This window comes from Glandiceps talaboti, chromosome 19 (assembly GCF_964340395.1).
Source record: "Glandiceps talaboti chromosome 19, keGlaTala1.1, whole genome shotgun sequence".
In the NCBI taxonomy this organism is placed as follows: Eukaryota; Metazoa; Hemichordata; class Enteropneusta; family Spengelidae; genus Glandiceps; species Glandiceps talaboti.
Genome location: NC_135567.1, coordinates 20,002,806 through 20,027,047, shown reverse-complemented (window position 1 = coordinate 20,027,047; position 24,242 = coordinate 20,002,806). Strand labels below are relative to the sequence as shown.

At 33.6% G+C, this 24,242-nt stretch overlaps 1 protein-coding gene across 1 annotated transcript in view; it reads left to right on the top strand.

Annotated features, from left to right (window-relative positions):
• Positions 1-24,242, top strand: part of LOC144450123 (uncharacterized) — a 32,381-nt gene continuing 8,139 nt past the window's right edge. The window contains exons 1-10 of the mRNA XM_078140691.1: positions 1-119; positions 4,638-4,850; positions 15,122-15,448; positions 16,948-17,649; positions 18,040-19,287; positions 19,906-20,007; positions 21,171-21,539; positions 21,811-21,975; positions 22,610-22,783; positions 23,055-23,630. Coding sequence (XP_077996817.1) covers positions 2-119; positions 4,638-4,850; positions 15,122-15,448; positions 16,948-17,649; positions 18,040-19,287; positions 19,906-20,007; positions 21,171-21,539; positions 21,811-21,975; positions 22,610-22,783; positions 23,055-23,630 — 3,994 coding nt within the window. The 5' untranslated portion in view covers position 1. The remainder of the gene's footprint in view (positions 120-4,637; positions 4,851-15,121; positions 15,449-16,947; positions 17,650-18,039; positions 19,288-19,905; positions 20,008-21,170; positions 21,540-21,810; positions 21,976-22,609; positions 22,784-23,054; positions 23,631-24,242) is intronic.

Below are 24,242 nucleotides of genomic sequence, written 5' to 3'. Positions count from 1 at the left end.
TATGGCAGAGTCAAAACGACTTAGTGATGTTGGAAGTCAAGATCAACCTCAGCAGAAACGGGTGAAATTTGATCCTTTCATGGTAAAATTGGTTAACTTGTCAAAGGAAATTAGTCCTGGTGAGTTTGCACATGAAATTCAAAGTTCCCTCTTTGTCATATTACTAATGAACTCACAGGTTCTGATGCTTTAGAGGTTGTGAAGTGAAGTTGACCTTACTAGAAACACTATTTTTAGTCCCCGCCGGACGAAGTCCAGACAGGTACTTATGGATTGGGTTCCATCTGTCCGTGCATCCGTGCTTCCGTGCGTCCGTCCGTGCATGCGTGCGTGCATCCGCAGCCGTTTCTTGGAGATGCCTGGACCGATTTTTTTCAAACTTGATACAGGGTACCTATAGTATAGCAGCCATTTTGTTTGTGAATTTTCATGTCCAAAGTCATAACTCAGACATGCGTGAACAGATCTCATTCAAAGTTGCTATTAGGACAGTGCTATATGACATACATATGCATATTCATTGTTGTCGTGATACGATCCAATATGGCTGCCTGGCAGCCATTTTGTTTGCAGTTTTTCCATGTCCAAAGCCATAACTCAGACATGCTTGAACAGATCTCATTCAAAGTTGGTATTAGCACAGTGTTCTATGACATACATGTGCATATCCATTTTTGTCGTGATACAATCCAATATGGCTGCCTGGCAGCCATTTTGTTTGCGAATTTTCCATGTCCAAAGCCATAGCTCAGACATGCTTGAACAGATCTCATTCAAAGTTGCCATTAGGACAGTGCTATATGACATACATGTGCATATTCATTGTTGTCGTGATACGATCCAATATGGCTGCCTGGAAGAAATTTTGATTGCGAATTTTCCATGTCCAAAGCCATAACTCAGACATGCTTGAACAGATCTCATTCAAAGTTGGTATTAGCACAGTGTTCTATGACATACATGTGCATATTCATTGTTGTCATGATACGATCCAATATGGCTGCCTGGAAGAAATTTTGATTGCGAATTTTCCATGTCCAAAGCCATAACTCAGACATGCTTGAACAGATCTCATTCAAAGTTGGTATTAGCACAGTGTTCTGTGACATACATGTGCCTATCCATTTTCGTCTTGATACAAAACGATATGGCTGCCTGGCAGCAATTTTGTTGGCACAGTTTTCATGTCCAAAGCCATAACTCAGACATGCTCTAACAGAGTAGTGATATCAAAAACAACCATATGAGGCCAAACAACATTAACCAGGTATGAAAATGACAACATAAACTGCCAGTTCCTTATATGTCATTTTCAATGACTTATTATAAACAATCTTGCAATACAGTCAACTGAACCTTAGACTCAGATTGAACACAAGACATCTATTTTCAAATCTAGATGACAGTGTTTCTATTCCTGTCGCGCTGGACATCTTCTAGTTTCTTCTTTTGTCATTCTGCTTTTATTTATTTCATTTTCCATTTGTTTTCATAATAAAATGTTTCTTCAACATTGTTTTTTAACTCACGTTGAACATCCTGAAATTTCATAGGCTTGTTTTATATCATTTTATTTGTAGTAACCGAACTTTGTGAACCGATACGGTCTAGATGAAGTCATCTTCAATTTACAAAACAAACAAACAAACAAACAAATAAACAAACAAACAAATAAACAAACAAACAAACAAAACGATTGTGACCTTCTTATCAAAACCCAACCAACTAATTTACAATGTGGCAGTTTTTAACTATAGTTTTGTCCGCAATAGTCACTTTAAAGGTGATTCAAAATGCTCAGATTCACTATCGCTAATTTGCTAGAGGACATGTTTGTGAAATACATTCTGGTTTTAAAACTTTTCAAAAGCATCTGCAAACACCTTAAAATGACCTTTTTTCAGTCACTTCCCTTCGGATTTACTTCAAGAGTTTTCGGGTATTTCCGGTCCCACCTAGACCACGGGATTTTATGACGTCATAAGGAGACATGGATAGCACGTAGCCTATGACGAGCGTAGTCAACAGGTGAATAAAACTCAACAGCCTTGTGAAAAAATACATATTTATCTTGAATAAATATACTAGCTATTAGATTGCCATATTATCAGCAATAAAATTGTAAAGAATTGAGGAAATTTCGTGAGTTTAGTGTTGTCATTTACATGACTTTAGCAACTCGTCTGGAAGAAAACTTGTATGGTTTCCCTTGTTGGATATCACTTAATTTAATGCAACAAGCGGCCTATTTAATATTCATTAGAAGAATTCTGTAACGAATCATGGTATTCGAAGTATACAGTTTAGGAAACCAACAAATCAAATATCGCGATGTGTTCATGATATTAAATATGATTGGACAATATTGACGTCGGCAATCAAGGTCGTGACCCCAGCACATGGTCATGAAAGAAAGCCTGCAACTAGATACTTGGCTAGCCACGTCCGGTCCAGTTTCTCAGGGTTTGTTTTGAAGTTAGAGACGTTATTTCTGTACGACTTGAAGAATTTTACAATATATCTGATTGATAAATATGGATTACATCAACACGTGGATAAATTTAACCCGACACAAATGTGCGCTGTGCTCTCCCGATTCCATACATACATTGTACATACACTGCTTCAGCTTTGATCGGCGGAACTATCCTAGTATAAGCTTACTGCCGCGGCCGCGGTGACTGCACAAAACTTGACAACACTACCCCTCTACTGATAAATAATAACCACCTGTATACCGTGATAAAAACAAGCAATAATTCGAGTCCCAAACAAGTCGATGAGACCTACTTCTGTTCTGTCGGATCCGAATGCGAGTTTCTTGGGTTTTATATGGGTTTCAGACTCGGACTACAGTATTACACCCTAGACAATAATAGATGTAAACTTGTGTTCACAAGCCAAACATGTGACAATACAAGACCACAACGAAAACTGTGAAAATTTACAGGTCAGTCTCATTTTATATGGACAACAAAATTAGGTCGGTCACAGTTCCATTTACATGATGCAATGACTCGGAGCGTACTTCCATATGCTCGGAGCAAATTGAATCAATTAGTGTATTATTATGGGACCAACAAATATATTGTGGCACATGTCCCGATATGCCTTCTTGAAGTTTCCCATTGATATTCTAATGTAGCTAGTATATTTATTTGAGATGAAATATGTTTACTTTGTTGTTAAATGCACTGTTCAAAAGGCGACGCAAGTACGATTGGGCTAAAATATGCCGTCCTTGGCCCGGGGATGCCGTCAAATGTCACGACGGTATCGTAATGCTTCTTGTCGGCAAATAATAAAAAATCAGATAAATAAAAGTCAATGAATGTGAAACACGCGACATTACAAGTGTTTATATATTATCTAGTCTAGCCGTTTTGATTTATTTTGCCATAATATGGGGAGATAATATTTTAGCATTTATACCCACAGACACTGCCAATTAATGAGAAAGTGTGAGTAAATATCAGTAAATGTTGGTTAATAAGACATGTAGAGTGTAGTTTTTGTTTACTGATGTCTGTTACAACCACTAGCAATGTATTTTTTCACCTGTTTTATTCACCTGTTGACTACGCTCGTCATAGGCTACGTGCTAACCATTACTCCTTATGACATCATAAAATCCTGTGGTCTAGGTGGGACCGGAAATACCCGAAAACTCTCGAAGTAAATCCGAAGGGAAGTGACTGAAAAAAGGTCATTTTAAGGGGTTTGCAGACGCTTTTGAAAAGTTTTAAAACCAGAATGCATTTCACAAACATGTAGTCTAGCAAATTAGCGATAGTGAATGTGAGCATTTTGAATCACCTTTAAAATAAATGATGACCATATACGATTTTTTTATGATAAATATAAATTGCCTCAAAATTATTTTAGATCCCTAGTTTATTTCATTCATCATTAACATTTTCCAGGGTTAAAGCTGTAAGACACTGGAATTATTTATAGCCAACCTCAAAATCCTCTTTTTTTTCTTTTTCTTGTGTGCATTTCCCAGTCATTTTTTTCTGAGATTTTGTGCAATTTTTTCATAACAGTAGATTTTTGTTATAAAATGGTGACTATGGTATAAAAGTACAATACATTACCAACTTTCTGTGTAAAATGTGTTTTATAGTGAGACATTATATGAAACCACTAACCACTTTATTACATCGCTAAAACAAAACTGCATAGTGAAGAGCTGAAGAACTGAACCACTTCTACATGTTACCAAAATAAAAAATTAAATTAAAAAAAACCGGCGGAGCTATTCTGACCGATAGGTCGCTTGTTATGATAAATCTACAATGATCCTCTTCTCTGGAATCAGTGTACATCATATATATGAGTACACAATCGTCTTTTCAATTATACACAAGGTCCAATATAATGAGATGCTGATGTATGTAAGTGAAAAAGAAGATTTTATGTGTGGGACGTTTAAAATTCTACTTCAAGTATTGTAGTAATCGAATTAGGACTATTGTAGTGACAGACAGGTTAATTGACTAGAAAATCATTCAGTTGATTCAATCGATTGCTACTATTTGACTGCTGGGTTATTTTCATTTTCAGATATTTACTACTATTTCAAGAATTAAAAAGGAAACACACTAAAAATTGGTTTATTGCATTTCTTTCCACAGAAAGTTTTCAAGAAATGAAAATACTGTGTAATAACTTACTCCCCACGGGTGATTTGGACAAAATGAAAATACCAGGTGAACTATTCGTCAAACTTTATCAACGGAACCTTATTGATGAATCAAATACGACAGCTCTTGAGGACCTGTTATGCAGTGTGCACAGGAAAGATCTGGTCGAGAAATTTCTTAAGAACAAATCAATATGTCGTCCAGGTGGGTCTTCCATTGTAAAATACTGTTTCACTTATTTATGTAACTATGAATATTCAGATTATCAGAAATCAATCATTAAATAGCGACTTAGGAATATTGTCATACCTAGACCAATTATTATAGAGGTTCTCATATAGGAATATTGTCATACCTAGACCAATTATTATAGAGGTTCTCATATAGGAATATTGTCATACCTAGACCAATTATTATACAGGTTGTCATATAGGAATATTGTCATACCTAGACCAATTATTATAGAGGTTGTCATATAGGAATATTGTCATACCTAGACCAATTATTATACAGGTTGTCATATAGGAATATTGTCATACCTAGACCAATTATTATACAGGTTGTCATATAGGAATATTGTCATACCTAGACCAATTATTATAGAGGTTGTCATATAGGAATATTGTCAAACCTAGACCAATTATTATAGAGGTTGTCATATAGGAATATTGTCATACCTAGACCAATTATTATACAGATTGTCATATAGGAATATTATCATACCTAAACCAATTATTATACAGGTTGTCATATAGGAATATTGTCACACCTAGACCAATTATTATACAGGTTGTCATTTAGGAATATTGTCACACCTAGACCAATTATTATAGAAGTTGTCATATAGGAATATTGTCATACCTAGACCAATTATTATACAGGTTGTCATATAGGAATATTGTCATACCTAGACCAATTATTATACAGGTTGTCATATAGGAATATTGTCATACCTAGACCAATTATTATACAGGTTGTCATATAGGAATATTGTCATACCTAGACCAATTATTATACAGGTTGTCATATAGGAATATTATCATACCTAGACCAATTATTATACAGGTTGTCATATAGGAATATTGTCATACCTAGACCAATTATTATACAGGTTGTCATATAGGAATATTGTCATACCTAGACCAATTATTATAGAGGTTGTCATATAGGAATATTGTCATACCTAGACCAATTATTATACAGGTTGTCATATAGGAATATTGTCATACCTAGACCAATTATTATACAGGTTGTCATATAGGAATATTGTCATACCTAGACCAATTATTATAGAGGTTGTCATATAGGAATATTGTCATACCTAGACCAATTATTATAGAGGTTGTCATATAGGAATATTGTCATACCTAGACCAATTATTATAGAGGTTGTCATATAGGAATATTGTCATACCTAGACTAATTATTATACAGGTTGTCATATAGGAATATTGTCATACCTAGACCAATTATTATAGAGGTTGTCATATAGGAATATTGTCAAACCTAGACCAATTATTATAGAGGTTGTCATATAGGAATATTGTCATACCTAGACCAATTATTATACAGGTTGTCATATAGGAATATTGTCATACCTAGACCAATTATTATAGAGGTTGTCATATAGGAATATTGTCATACCTAGACCAATTATTATACAGGTTGTCATATAGGAATATTGTCATACCTAGACCAATTATTATAGAGGTTGTCATATAGGAATATTGTCATACCTAGACCAATTATTATACAGGTTGTCATATAGGAATATTGTCATACCTAGACCAATTATTATACAGGTTGTCATATAGGAATATTGTCATACCTAGACCAATTATTATAGAGGTTGTCATATAGGAATATTGTCAAACCTAGACCAATTATTATAGAGGTTGTCATATAGGAATATTGTCATACCTAGACCAATTATTATACAGGTTGTCATATAGGAATATTGTCATACCTAGACCAATTATTATAGAGGTTGTCATATAGGAATATTGTCATACCTAGACCAATTATTATACAGGTTGTCATATAGGAATATTGTCATACCTAGACCAATTATTATAGAGGTTGTCATATAGGAATATTGTCATACCTAGACCAATTATTATACAGGTTGTCATATAGGAATATTGTCATACCTAGACTAATTATTATAGAAGTTGTCATATAGGAATATTGTCATACCTAGACCAATTATTATACAGGTTGTCATATAGGAATATTGTCATACCTAGACCAATTATTATAGAGGTTGTCATATAGGAATATTGTCATACCTAGACCAATTATTATACAGGTTGTCATATAGGAATATTGTCATACCTAGACCAATTATTATACAGGTTGTCATATAGGAATATTGTCATACCTAGACCAATTATTATAGAGGTTGTCATATAGGAATATTGTCATACCTAGACCAATTATTATACAGGTTGTCATATAGGAATATTGTCATACCTAGACCAATTATTATAGAGGTTGTCATATAGGAATATTGTCATACCTAGACCAATTATTATACAGGTTGTCATATAGGAATATTGTCATACCTAGACCAATTATTATACAGGTTGTCATATAGGAATATTGTCATACCTAGACCAATTATTATACAGGTTGTCATATAGGAATATTGTCAAACCTAGACCAATTATTATAGAGGTTGTCATATAGGAATATTGTCATACCTAGACCAATTATTATACAGGTTGTCATATAGGAATATTGTCATACCTAGACCAATTATTATAGAGGTTGTCATATAGGAATATTGTCATACCTAGACCAATTATTATACAGGTTGTCATATAGGAATATTGTCATACCTAGACCAATTATTATAGAGGTTGTCATATAGGAATATTGTCATACCTAGACCAATTATTATACAGGTTGTCATATAGGAATATTGTCATACCTAGACTAATTATTATAGAAGTTGTCATATAGGAATATTGTCATACCTAGACCAATTATTATACAGGTTGTCATATAGGAATATTGTCATACCTAGACCAATTATTATAGAGGTTGTCATATAGGAATATTGTCATACCTAGACCAATTATTATACAGGTTGTCATATAGGAATATTGTCATACCTAGACCAATTATTATACAGGTTGTCATATAGGAATATTGTCATACCTAGACCAATTATTATAGAGGTTGTCATATAGGAATATTGTCATACCTAGACCAATTATTATACAGGTTGTCATATAGGAATATTGTCATACCTAGACCAATTATTATACAGGTTGTCATATAGGAATATTGTCATACCTAGACCAATTATTATACAGGTTGTCATATAGGAATATTGTCATACCTAGACCAATTATTATACAGGTTGTCATATAGGAATATTGTCATACCTAGACCAATTATTATACAGGTTGTCATATAGGAATATTGTCATACCTAGACCAATTATTATACAGGTTGTCATATAGGAATATTGTCATACCTAGACCAATTATTATACAGGTTGTCATATAGGAATATTGTCATACCTAGACCAATTATTATACAGGTTGTCATATAGGAATATTGTCATACCTAGACCAATTATTATAGAGGTTGTCATATAGGAATATTGTCATACCTAGACCAATTATTATAGAGGTTGTCATATAGGAATATTGTCATACCTAGACCAATTATTATAGAGGTTGTCATATAGGAATATTGTCATACCTAGACCAATTATTATACAGGTTGTCATATAGGAATATTGTCATACCTAGACCAATTATTATATAGGTTGTCATATAGGAATATTGTCATACCTAGACTAATTATTATACAGGTTGTCATATAGGAATATTGTCACACCTAGACCAATTATTATACAGGTTGTCATATAGGAATATTGTCATACCTAGACCAATTATTATACAGGTTGTCATATAGGAATATTGTCATACCTAGACCAATTATTATACAGGTTGTCATATAGGAATATTGTCATACCTAGACCAATTATTATAGAGGTTGTCATATAGGAATATTGTCATACCTAGACTAATTATTATACAGGTTGTCATATAGGAATATTGTCATACCTAGACCAATTATTATAGAGGTTGTCATATAGGAATATTGTCAAACCTAGACCAATTATTATAGAGGTTGTCATATAGGAATATTGTCATACCTAGACCAATTATTATACAGGTTGTCATATAGGAATATTGTCATACCTAGACCAATTATTATAGAGGTTGTCATATAGGAATATTGTCATACCTAGACCAATTATTATACAGGTTGTCATATAGGAATATTGTCATACCTAGACCAATTATTATAGAGGTTGTCATATAGGAATATTGTCATACCTAGACCAATTATTATACAGGTTGTCATATAGGAATATTGTCATACCTAGACTAATTATTATAGAGGTTGTCATATAGGAATATTGTCAAACCTAGACCAATTATTATAGAGGTTGTCATATAGGAATATTGTCATACCTAGACCAATTATTATAGAGGTTGTCATATAGGAATATTGTCAAACCTAGACCAATTATTATAGAGGTTGTCATATAGGAATATTGTCATACCTAGACCAATTATTATACAGGTTGTCATATAGGAATATTGTCATACCTAGACCAATTATTATAGAGGTTGTCATATAGGAATATTGTCATACCTAGACCAATTATTATACAGGTTGTCATATAGGAATATTGTCATACCTAGACCAATTATTATAGAGGTTGTCATATAGGAATATTGTCATACCTAGACCAATTATTATACAGGTTGTCATATAGGAATATTGTCATACCTAGACTAATTATTATAGAGGTTGTCATATAGGAATATTGTCAAACCTAGACCAATTATTATAGAGGTTGTCATATAGGAATATTGTCATACCTAGACCAATTATTATACAGATTGTCATATAGGAATATTATCATACCTAGACCAATTATTATACAGATTGTCATATAGGAATATTGTCATACCTAGACCAATTATTATACAGATTGTCATATAGGAATATTATCATACCTAGACCAATTATTATACAGATTGTCATATAGGAATATTGTCATACCTAAACCAATTATTATACAGGTTGTCATATAGGAATATTGTCACACCTAGACCAATTATTATACAGGTTGTCATTTAGGAATATTGTCACACCTAGACCAATTATTATAGAAGTTGTCATATAGGAATATTGTCATACCTAGACCAATTATTATACAGGTTGTCATATAGGAATATTGTCATACCTAGACCAATTATTATAGAGGTTGTCATATAGGAATATTGTCATACCTAGACCAATTATTATACAGGTTGTCATATAGGAATATTGTCATACCTAGACCAATTATTATACAGGTTGTCATATAGGAATATTGTCATACCTAGACCAATTATTATAGAGGTTGTCATATAGGAATATTGTCATACCTAGACCAATTATTATACAGGTTGTCATATAGGAATATTGTCATACCTAGACCAATTATTATACAGGTTGTCATATAGGAATATTGTCATACCTAGACCAATTATTATACAGGTTGTCATATAGGAATATTGTCATACCTAGACCAATTATTATACAGGTTGTCATATAGGAATATTGTCATACCTAGACCAATTATTATACAGGTTGTCATATAGGAATATTGTCATACCTAGACCAATTATTATAGAGGTTGTCATATAGGAATATTGTCATACCTAGACCAATTATTATAGAGGTTGTCATATAGGAATATTGTCATACCTAGACCAATTATTATACAGGTTGTCATATAGGAATATTGTCATACCTAGACCAATTATTATACAGGTTGTCATATAGGAATATTGTCATACCTAGACCAATTATTATACAGGTTGTCATATAGGAATATTGTCATACCTAGACCAATTATTATAGAGGTTGTCATATAGGAATATTGTCATACCTAGACCAATTATTATAGAGGTTGTCATATAGGAATATTGTCATACCTAGACCAATTATTATACAGGTTGTCATATAGGAATATTGTCATACCTAGACCAATTATTATACAGGTTGTCATATAGGAATATTGTCATACCTAGACCAATTATTATACAGGTTGTCACATAGGAATATTGTCATACCTAGACCAATTATTATACAGGTTGTCACATAGGAATATTGTCATACCTAGACCAATTATTATACAGGTTGTCACATAGGAATATTGTCATACCTAGACCAATTATTATACAGGTTGTCACATAGGAATATTGTCATACCTAGACCAATTATTATAGAGGTTGTCACATAGGAATATTGTCATACCTAGACCAATTATTATAGAGGTTGTCATATAGGAATATTGTCATACCTAGACCAATTATTATACAGGTTGTCATATAGGAATATTGTCATACCTAGACCAATTATTATAGAGGTTGTCATATAGGAATATTGTCATACCTAGACCAATTATTATACAGGTTGTCATATAGGAATATTGTCAAACCTAGACCAATTATTATACAGGTTGTCATATAGGAATATTGTCATACCTAGACCAATTATTATACAGGTTGTCATATAGGAATATTGTCATACCTAGACCAATTATTATAGAGGTTGTCATATAGGAATATTGTCATACCTAGACCAATTATTATAGAGGTTGTCATATAGGAATATTGTCATACCTAGACCAATTATTATAGAGGTTGTCATATAGGAATATTGTCATACCTAGACCAATTATTATACAGGTTGTCACATAGGAATATTGTCATACCTAGACCAATTATGATAGAGGTTGTCATATAGGAATATTGTCATACCTAGACCAATTATTATACAGGTTGTCATATAGGAATATTGTCATACCTAGACCAATTATTATAGAGGTTGTCATATAGGAATATTGTCATACCTAGATCAATTATTATACAGGTTGTCATATAGGAATATTGTCATACCTAGACCAATTATTATAGAGGTTGTCATATAGGAATATTGTCATACCTAGATCAATTATTATATAGGTTGTCATATAGGAATATTGTCATACCTAGACCAATTATTATAGAGGTTGTCATATAGGAATATTGTCATACCTAGATCAATTATTATACAGGTTGTCATATAGGAATATTGTCATACCTAGACCAATTATTATACAGATTGTCATATAGGAATATTATCATACCTAGACCAATTATTATACAGGTTGTCATATAGGAATATTGTCACACCTAGACCAATTATTATACAGGTTGTCATTTAGGAATATTGTCACACCTAGACCAATTATTATAGAAGTTGTCATATAGGAATATTGTCATACCTAGACCAATTATTATACAGGTTGTCATATAGGAATATTGTCATACCTAGACCAATTATTATAGAGGTTGTCATATAGGAATATTGTCATACCTAGACCAATTATTATACAGGTTGTCATATAGGAATATTGTCATACCTAGACCAATTATTATACAGGTTGTCATATAGGAATATTGTCATACCTAGACCAATTATTATAGAGGTTGTCATATAGGAATATTGTCATACCTAGACCAATTATTATACAGGTTGTCATATAGGAATATTGTCATACCTAGACCAATTATTATACAGGTTGTCATATAGGAATATTGTCATACCTAGACCAATTATTATACAGGTTGTCATATAGGAATATTGTCATACCTAGACCAATTATTATACAGGTTGTCATATAGGAATATTGTCATACCTAGACCAATTATTATACAGGTTGTCATATAGGAATATTGTCATACCTAGACCAATTATTATAGAGGTTGTCATATAGGAATATTGTCATACCTAGACCAATTATTATACAGGTTGTCATATAGGAATATTGTCATACCTAGACCAATTATTATACAGGTTGTCATATAGGAATATTGTCATACCTAGACCAATTATTATACAGGTTGTCATATAGGAATATTGTCATACCTAGACCAATTATTATAGAGGTTGTCACATAGGAATATTGTCATACCTAGACCAATTATTATAGAGGTTGTCACATAGGAATATTGTCATACCTAGACCAATTATTATAGAGGTTGTCATATAGGAATATTGTCATACCTAGACCAATTATTATACAGGTTGTCATATAGGAATATTGTCATACCTAGACCAATTATTATAGAGGTTGTCATATAGGAATATTGTCATACCTAGACCAATTATTATAGAGGTTGTCATATAGGAATATTGTCATACCTAGACCAATTATTATACAGGTTGTCATATAGGAATATTGTCATACCTAGACCAATTATTATAGAGGTTGTCATATAGGAATATTGTCATACCTAGACCAATTATTATAGAGGTTGTCATATAGGAATATTGTCATACCTAGACCAATTATTATAGAGGTTGTCATATAGGAATATTGTCATACCTAGACCAATTATTATACAGGTTGTCATATAGGAATATTGTCATACCTAGACCAATTATTATACAGGTTGTCATATAGGAATATTGTCATACCTAGACCAATTATTATACAGGTTGTCATATAGGAATATTGTCATACCTAGACCAATTATTATAGAGGTTGTCATATAGGAATATTGTCATACCTAGACCAATTATTATAGAGGTTGTCATATAGGAATATTGTCATACCTAGACCAATTATTATAGAGGTTGTCATATAGGAATATTGTCATACCTAGACCAATTATTATACAGGTTGTCATATAGGAATATTGTCATACCTAGACCAATTATTATACAGGTTGTCATATAGGAATATTGTCATACTTAGACCAATTATTATAGAGGTTGTCATATAGGAATATTGTCATACCTAGACCAATTATTATAGAGGTTGTCATATAGGAATATTGTCATACCTAGACCAATTATTATAGAGGTTGTCATATAGGAATATTGTCAAACCTAGACCAATTATTATAGAGGTTGTCATATAGGAATATTGTCATACCTAGACCAATTATTATACAGGTTGTCATATAGGAATATTGTCAAACCTAGACCAATTATTATAGAGGTTGTCATATAGGAATATTGTCATACCTAGACCAATTATTATAGAGGTTGTCATATAGGAATATTGTCATACCTAGACCAATTATTATAGAGGTTGTCATATAGGAATATTGTCATACCTAGACCAATTATTATAGAGGTTGTCATATAGGAATATTGTCATACCTAGACCAATTATTATAGAGGTTGTCATATAGGAATATTGTCATACCTAGACCAATTATTATAGAGGTTGTCATATAGGAATATTGTCATACCTAGACCAATTATTATAGAGGTTGTCATATAGGAATATTGTCATACCTAGACCAATTATTATACAGGTTGTCATATAGGAATATTGTCATACCTAGACCAATTATTATACAGGTTGTCATATAGGAATATTGTCATACCTAGACCAATTATTATAGAGGTTGTCATATAGGAATATTGTCATACCTAGACCAATTATTATAGAGGTTGTCATATAGGAATATTGTCATACCTAGACCAATTATTATACAGGTTGTCATATAGGAATATTGTCATACTTAGACCAATTATTATAGAGGTTGTCATTTAGGAATATTGTCATACCTAGACCAATTATTATAGAGGTTGTCATATAGGAATATTGTCATACCTAGACCAATTATTATACAGGTTGTCATATAGGAATATTGTCATACCTAGACCAATTATTATAGAGGTTGTCATTTAGGAATATTGTCATACCTAGACCAATTATTATAGAGGTTGTCATATAGGAATATTATCATACCTAGACCAATTATTATACAGGTTGTCATATAGGAATATTGTCATACCTAGACCAATTATTACCATCCTATGATTAGCTGTTAATATATTGATCTCCACTTGGCAGGCGACACATCTCAAGATATTAGAGAGTTTACTCACTCTACTATCGTATCTACAACATGAAATAAGACCAAGTATCAATGTGTCACATGTCATATATGTCCATCATAGTGAACGGTCAACAGGTCAGTCTGGACATCAAACAAATACACACTGAGAATTGCATTGATGACACGATCCGTCGCGATGGAGCCGTCTCCGAACGATTTTGAAAGAAGCGTGCTGATTGGTTGAAAAAATCTTTCAAGATCCTTGACATTCAAACAAGATTTTCTTTTTACACATATAGTCAGATGTGGGCAGGTGGAATAAACTAAAAACACAAAACATTTGGAAATTGTTGTAAATAAAGACATCTAGCTGCTTCCACCAAATCAGATTTTAAAGAGATTGTTTGTCAGTCAGTCAGCTGTCAGTCAGAGACAGACAGAGAGACAGACAGAGAGACAGACTGTCTGACTGACTGACTGACTGACTGACTGACTAACTGACTGACTTGACCTTGTTTTATGTAATCATACTAAGATTTTTTCTTACTGGCAGCAGATCCAAGGACTGGAAATGTTGAGAGCCAGCCTACAGATGAACGGATTGTGTCAGATGACAATCAGTCAAAGATGTCACCTCAACCAGTGTGTAGTGTCAGTGATGTTCAATCACAAGAAACACTAGCACAGGTACCTCCCGATAGAGTAAACCTAGCCAAGGCACCCGGTCAACCATCTACAAGAGCAGCAATGTATAAAAAGAAAGGAAGGGTACAGAGTGACAAAAAACAATCGTCCAAGAAGGGGAAAACATCTGCCAAAAATAAACCACAGCGACCTTGGATGACAAAGAAATTACCTGAAAAGTCTAGAAGACATAAAGGTGAGAATAAAAACTTATTTTGCTATTAAACTGAACCATAGACAATTATACAGGTTGTCATATAGGAAAGGAAGACAAGGGAATACCTTGAATAAATATACTCTACCATGTGAAGCTTGAGTAGAAAATTGCCTAACTACAGCAGTTCTGTTACAAATAGATGAAAGCTGCCGAACTATGTAGTACTCTCACCTGCCTAACTGTGCTAAACTTAATAACTTTTTATTTGAATTTACAATAAAATGCGCACAACCTACAAGGATAATAATTCTACAAGGTTCGTATTGGTGAGTGGTAGAAGACCAACTGTAATGTGGTTGTGTATCTTTGACAAGAATCAATAAATGGAATGTCATACCTAGACCAAAAAGGAAGGAATATATATATATATATATATATATATATATAGGCCGACAAACTATGTTATGTAATAATAAATTCAACAGATATTCATATTCAGAGGTCTGACCATTACTCCACTTGTAAAAAGACTACTGCCGGGGATGGTATATGCCATGGTTTTTAACTAGTTGAATTTCATATACACACTGACTATGGGAATGAACAGCTCTCATGGCAGGGGGCATTAAGAGTAAGTGAGGGAGATGTGTTCATGAAAACAATATGATTTCAGGAATCTTTGGGGAAATGAATAAGCCCAATATTTCTTATTGTCCCCACCAATAAGGTCAAATATTATAATATAAAAAAATTACTAAATAGTGTCTAGCGATGGCAGATTATCCTCAAAAACAGAGTCAGTGTTCTGTTAATAAATGGTAGACATGTCAAATCGATAGTGTGACCAGAGTTATTCAGACTTGACTTGAATGAATTTACGCTATCACTGTCTACGATGTATTCAGGGAGTAAAGTAAAGTCGTTAACAACGTGAATAGAGAATGCCTGTAGGCGCACTGATCTGTGGCATTGTGGTTTCAATAACTTTCACTTATGACCTCTTGTTCTAGATGTTAAAATCTCGAAGTGTACAGAGTGATCAGTGTCACATAAATTATGCTTTATTTTATTTGTGTCATATCTCCCCCTCCGTCTTCTATATTCCAGAGTTGGCAAATTAAGCACCAATAACCTTTCCTCATAGGATAAATGGTGTAGATCACTGATACAGCAAGTACTCTCTGTACATTTTCGTTTGCTTTTTGATCCTTTTGTTGTCGGATACCATATACTGTCTCCATAATCAAGTTGAGCTCTTACCAGTGCTTTATAGAGTTTTGCCTTGATCTAGATGGTTGTGAAGGGAATGAACCATAAAACTGTACTCATCTGAAAGGGTGGGGACATTTATTCATCCTCATGGAATATATTATACATGTATATGTATAATTGTTTATTATAGTGACATGAGGTTTACCTGAAAAGTTTTATATAAATAAGTATTATATAAATATCACGTTAGATGTTGAATGTTACATAATAAGCTAACAAAGCATGCTTTGTGACTTTTTAATAATTGTATGAAAATATACTTACAGCTTTGATGGCAGAAGTGGGTGTACAATTGGTTGAACTTAAAATGGATGCCAAGGAAGAAGAAGAAGAAGAAGTACACATTCAACAAAGGATCAAGACTATTAAACAGAAGATAGCGATACTTGAAAATGAACATATCTCCCTATTAATGCAATACTATGGGGAGGAAACACAAGATGGCCAACCTAGGATGGAGTACAGGAAGCAAAAACATCCTGAGGAAGAAGAGAATCTTAAAATGGAGGAGGAAAAACTTAGGGACCAGAAAAGGAAGTTGGAAGTGGAGCAAGAAAAGCTGTACAATGACAAACAAAAAAGGAAACTAGAAACTCAAAAACGTATTGAGAAAGTGAAAGAGGAGACCATAGATAAAATTACGGCGATATTTTATCGTCAACAGCAAGCTATCATGGACGGAAGTGATCCTGATAAGATGCAACAACTGGGAAAAGCATACAAACAATACAAAGCAACCCTTGATGGCATAGAAGACGGTTCTCTCCTCTTTTATCTCAGTTTTCTTTCACCCGATGATCTAGATTATTTCTGGCAGAGACACCAGACTGGTGCTGTACAACAGATTCTGTCTGACATTCTGATCACACCAGAAATGAAAGCCAAAGCTGCTGAAGCAGGATATGAAGTTAGGATGGTGCTCAGGATAAATGCCAGACAATATGAGAGGCTGAGAAAGATACTACTTGGTAAGCATTAGTTGTATTACCAACATCACACTAGACAAGTACATACACAACCCCTGCCACTCATTATATGGATTCTGGTTCTATAGTGTTTATATAATGGGCATGCCAAAGAACGTTGCATAAGCCAACAGCAGACATAATTTAAAACGATTTTGTAAATGTTGAGTTTAATTTCAGGTTCACATATTATTAGGTTGGTTTGTAACATATTGCCGAGAAATGTAACCAGATAGTCAATAAAAGTAACCATGGCTACAATATTAACCCTCATAACTAAATCTCATAAATATCAAAATTACTGAGTTTTCTACTTTCTAAACATTCATACTTTATGATTAAACTTGAAATAAAAAAATTAGTTATTATTTTGATCACCTCCTTATATTGCAGGATACAAAATGTCTCCCACAGCTCTGATTGTTTGTGAAAAGTTGGGATCACAATTTGAGGGAGATTCGACTGGTGGTATTTACCTTCTTGTACGACTACTTCAGGAGATGGGAATGACAGTTCATGCGACAGTCTTAAATGGGAATAAACGCGATCGCGAATCTGCACGAAAACTTGGAGTAAAACTAATATATCCAACACCGATGGGTCGTTATGCATACAAAACACCTAATACAGGCTGGCTGGTAGATCATGAACATTACTTTCCAAATTTGAAAGATGTTGAAGACGTGCGCTTTGTATTCGGAGTGTCAATACTAAGGTGTAATGCAGCATTGAAGATCCACAGTGATCTGTTCCCATGGTCGTCACTGTTTATGATTAATTTGCTTCACCCAGATGCAATAACACCTATCACCGCTGGCTGTCAGAGTAAAGAACTACAGATCAGATGGAAAAAATTACGAGATGAAGTTAAGAAGTCCAATGCGGTATTTTCTATCGGGTCCGATTCATTCCAGGGTTTCCGAGCAATATACAAACCACCTCATCCTGACATGAAGCACTTTGAATTGTCACCTATACCAGATGAGAAGTTCTACAACTTACCCACATTAAACCCAAAGTCGACAGCAAAGGAGTTCAACATACTGTCGTTACTTGACCCAAATGAAGTCGAGAACCTTAAAAGTGACTCCATTCTTGTACGTGCCATGAACTGGGTCGCAGAAAAAAACTTTGTGACAGCAGAAAAGATTACGACATGGAGAATCCTTGGTGTACCTGCTGGTGATGAGCCAGGTCTCATAGCTCGGCTTCAACCACATTCAAAACTGAAGATAGTACCTGGTCAGATGTCAACAACCGAACATATTGAGAGAGAATTGAGTTCATCACATCTTGTTCTCATACCACCATCTAAACTGAACTATGTAAATTTCACACTAGCTGCCATGTGTGCAGAAATACCTGTCATTATGGCTTGTGGTACGCCTAGCCATACACTAGTGACACAACACATGGGGCTCTACTCTTACCGACTCGTTGTTGACATGATTGAAGGACCACACGACTTACAGGAAAGGATTTTCCATATCTGCAGGAAATACAAGCTTGCCTTGAGACGAGCCAAAGAAGTAAGGTTTACTGTGCAGCAAATAGTGGAGCAGAGATTAAAAGATGTTAATAAAGATTTCATAGAGTTAGTTACTACTGAGCTGCAAGACTACCAGGATACATCAAACATTGGTAAATAAATCTACAAATCTAAGCACTGCTAATGCAGGAGAAAAAATAAACATAATTGACAGTTACAGCTATAATCAATTTCATGTGTAAAGTTAGTGATACAGTTTTTATAATATATTGGCTTGTTTTATTGGGTAGATGCAACCCTAGACCTTCGTAAGGGTTGTACATATCAAAATATCGATGAAGAGGAAGGTTTCATTAAGTTAATATTTTAATATTAATTCATGAGCACTTCTCTCCCTGAATGTAATTTTAGATACACACCACTAATTCTATAGTGTGAAAGATAACAATATTAGATAATTCGTTCATGTGATTTGTATATTGCAATGTGTCCAGTCAGATCAAATTACAGCTTCAAACTAAAACTCTGACATGTGATACATATGAACCAGAATGATATTTTAGATACCAACCAGTTCTTAAATTGTGAATAATGTTAATATTATATAACTCGTTCACATTTTGTATATTGCAATGTATCCAGTGACATGACTGTAATACTATTGCAGCTCCAAACTAAAACATTGACACGTGACACATATGAAAACAGTTTTTACTTTATTACATATATCTTGTGATTTTCAAAGAAAAATCTTTTTGACTTACTTGCAGAGGTAGATACACCTGAGAGTGGGAAAATGACGTCACAAGATTTATCTGATGACATCACATTAGACAATGATGCACGTGGACAAGAGCAAAGAAGAAAACCATGTAAGTTATCAAACTTGATTTATTAGCACTTAATGAGCTGAGTAATAGTGCTTTATCACATTTGTAAATATTGCCAACAAACATTATTCAGTGATAAGAAAGATAAGAAACCCCACTTCCTTAGCTAATGGCTTGATTCTGTAATGAACTCTGCTGGTCTAAATGCTACCTAGATTCGAACTTACCTATAACATCAACTATGGATATCATCTTAACTTCAAACACAAATTCACAAATGATTGAATCATTCTTCCAAAATACAATAACTATGTCTTGAGAGATCATGCTCCGAGAAATTCAATTTTTATTTCCATTGTTTACTACATCACCCGGTTGTACTGAAATATTAGCTTCAAACTGCTCATTATAAATTCATAAAATCGAAGACAAGAACAGAGGAATATTCAAACAGCAGTAACTTACATAAAATATTATAAATTTCAAAACTCTGATGTTTGTGTCAATGCTTTCCCTGAAACATCAGCTAACTAATGGTGTTGTCTTGAATATATCTGAAGGATACCCAGAGCACACTCGGAAATGACAAAAAGTAGACAATCAGCAAATTTCGGAGAAAGTTCAATAAAATCTAGGACAATGTGAGCATGGAGCGAGGCAATTAATGATCTCTTAATCCGGTGATTTTATCACATTTAAACAATAGTCGTTGCATATCTAGATTTTTACAGTAATCTGAGGTTCAAGTAGGAAAATCTGAGTAACCTAAGGGGCCTGGTCACTACAAGTCAATATATAAATAAACACTTCCGTCGTGAATATTTTCCGGCTGATTGAAGAAAACACTTTGGGAATAAAATATTAATACTTCCTCAACGTTAATTTATGACGAATTGTGAAAAGCAATGGCAATTTGGAATGTTTTGACTCATATTTCAAGGTGCCCAGAACAATGATGTAGACATGGGTTGTAGTGATGTCGAACGACTAATGTATATTATGTGTATTTCCTGTTGGTGTTGAAGATGTTTCTATGACTACTTGGATGTGATTGGTGTAATAATCAAGACTCTTCATGATGTCAGAGTTTAATAATAACAATGAGAGATGGTTACTGTTTTCACATTATTGTAAATTATTAAGTTGTACAAAGTTGACTGAAATCCATAACACTGTATTAACTAAAAGTGTTTTAATCTCTTTAGGTGAAATCACTGTAAAGATAGAAATCAATAGCTGCATACCATTGAAAGGGAATACAGTCAGTGACGTAGATGATGAGTTTTGTAAGATACTACGACAAAATACAACCTTACCTAGAAAGTTAGGTGAGATTCACCCAGGCTTGGCTGTTAAACATAGACACCATGGCAACGGATGCTATGTTATGGAATGTCAGTCACGTGAGGCTCTGGACTGTTTGATGGAGGAGTATGGAAGTAAACGTCTAAGTGAAATGGTGGAGACAACGTTGATTATTGAGGCAGATTTGGACGACATTGGTTTCACCTACATATCACTGGACACAAGGATAGATTACAAGGAGTATCTAACTTGTAAGGATGAGTTACCAGGTACTAAAATATGTGTAACTCTAAAACACAGGCTATTGTCTGCCAGTACGTGTCATTTTAAAAATGTACCTTGAAATTCAAGGTTACCATACAAATGTACATGTACATTGCTAGTGAGCTATGTGTAGGTGGTAGTTAGTGCTGAGAAGGGAGCCTTGAAATCATGTAGGGGCTTGCAAAAATGCATTTCACCATGTCTTGAACTACAAAGAATTTATCGGTTATTTTTTTGCACATTTGATTTTTTTCATCTGTTTGTTTCAACAACCAGAACCAGTTGCCAAGATACAACGTCGTCACAGTTTCTCATCACTGCGTGACCTACATCGTGTCCAACGCAGTAAACCAATTCATTGCAGAGTCCTGGATGAACTCAATCTGATCCCAGCAGAAGATGCCATGCCACTGATACCAAAATTAGTACAAACATTGGAGGGTATGGAGATCATTGATGTTACAAGAGTTAAGAGATAAAAGTACTGAGGAATCTAAGTGATATATTATATATATATATATATATATATATATATATATATATATATATATATATATATATATATATATATATATATATATATATATATATATATATATATATATATATATATATATATATAACTGGGTGAGTATCAATCTGCTAAGACAGAGCGTAACTATTACGCTCTGCCACTGCGGTATAGCACTGTCTTAGCAGATTGATACTCACCGAGTTACATACGCTCCTCCTCCAAGTCGAGCACTCTACTCAACCAGCTATATATATATATATATATATATATATATATATATATATATATATATATATATATATATATATATATATATATATATATATATATATATATATATATATATATATATATATATATAATGAAGTTTCTATATAAATAGATTCCTCAGTACTTTAAGCTAAATGATATGATTTCATTTTAATAATCTTTTACAATAATATCTGTGCAAAAATATATTTGTTACTGTTATACAATTTCCCTAGTTACGCATGTCTTGAACTACAAGGAATTTATTGGTATTTTTTTGCACATTTGATTTTTTTCATTTGTTTGTTTCAGAACAACCAGAACCAGTTGCCAAGATACAACGTCGTCACAGTTTCTCATCACTGCGTGACCTCCATCCTGTCCAACACAGTAAACCAATTCATTCCAGAGTCCTGGATGAACTCAATTTCATCCCAGCAGAAGATGCCATGCCAGGGATACCAAAATTAGTACAAACATTGGAGGGTATGGAGATCATTGATATTACAAGAGTTAAGAGCATAAAGTACTGAGGAATCTAAGTGATATATATATATAATGAAGTTTCTATATAAATAGATTCCTCAGTACTTTAAGCCAAATGGTATTTCATTTTAATAATCATTTTCAATAATATCTGTGCAAAAATGTATTTGTTACTGTTATACAATTTCCCTAATTACACATGTCTTGAACTACAAAGAATTTATCGGTATTTTTTTTTGCACATTTGATTTTTTTTGTCTGTTTGTTTCAGAACAAACAGAACCAGTTGCCAAGATACAACGTCGTCACAGTTTCTCATCACTGCGTGACCTCCATCGTGTCCAACACAGTAAACCAATTCATTGCAGAGTCCTGGATGAACTCAATTTGATCCCAGTAGAAGATGTGATGCCAGGGATACCGGAATTAGTACAAACACTAGAGGGTATGGAAATCATTGATGTGACAAGAAAGTTTCAGAAAGATCTGGATATCCAGCTGGTAATGGATAGGTTAGATAGACTAAAGGAAGATGGAATCATTGCACGGTTGGAAACTAATATGCAGTCTAACATGAACAGTGAAATGAAAACACTGAAACAAACTCTAAAATCAGAAATTGAGAAGACTGACAAAGATGAACATTCCATTGTTCTAAAATGGGTCTATGCCAGACAGGATGTTAGGAAGGGAAAGGAGATTGCTGATAAACTGATAGAGGAGAAGGCAAAGCTGACACAACAAGCTGCTGAACCCACTGACACAATAACATTGCTGAAAGAGAAGTTGTCAAGCAGGGATCAATATATCAGAGAAATCACTGCTCAGCTTGATCGTGTTAATCATGGTAAGTATTAGGAGGTTAGAAATCTAACAAGGAGCTACAGCAATAAAGGTAAAACTGTCATAATAACAATGATTTAATATAATTTACCGTCAAATACCCAGTATCACTCACAATTACAATGTAATCCAATACAGAGCACACTCAACGAATCCATGAAATAATACTCTATATTATCCTATCACAATATGCTCAAAATCAAAAAGATCAAATCTGAATCACCGAGCGAATGAATATCGACAACCGTAACCTTGCCATATTTGGGCAAAGTGTGCCATGGTGTGATATGGAAAATTATTGCAGAGGTTCAATGCGTGCACACTCCATTGAATTATACAGGAAGAGATACTGGGTAACTATCTGATAACTGAAATATAAAAACTGTGAACCTTCCTAAAAATGGCTGTCTCTAAACTCAGTACGTGACAATGTCAAGATAATAATCTAGTGATAAAGGTAAGTGTTTATAGAACACACAGATCTGAACTCAGTACATGACAATGTCAAGATAATAATCTAGTGATAAAGGTAAGTGTTTATAGAACACACAGATCTAAACTCAGTACATGACAATGTCAAGATAATAATCTAGTGATAAAGGTAAGTGTTTATAGA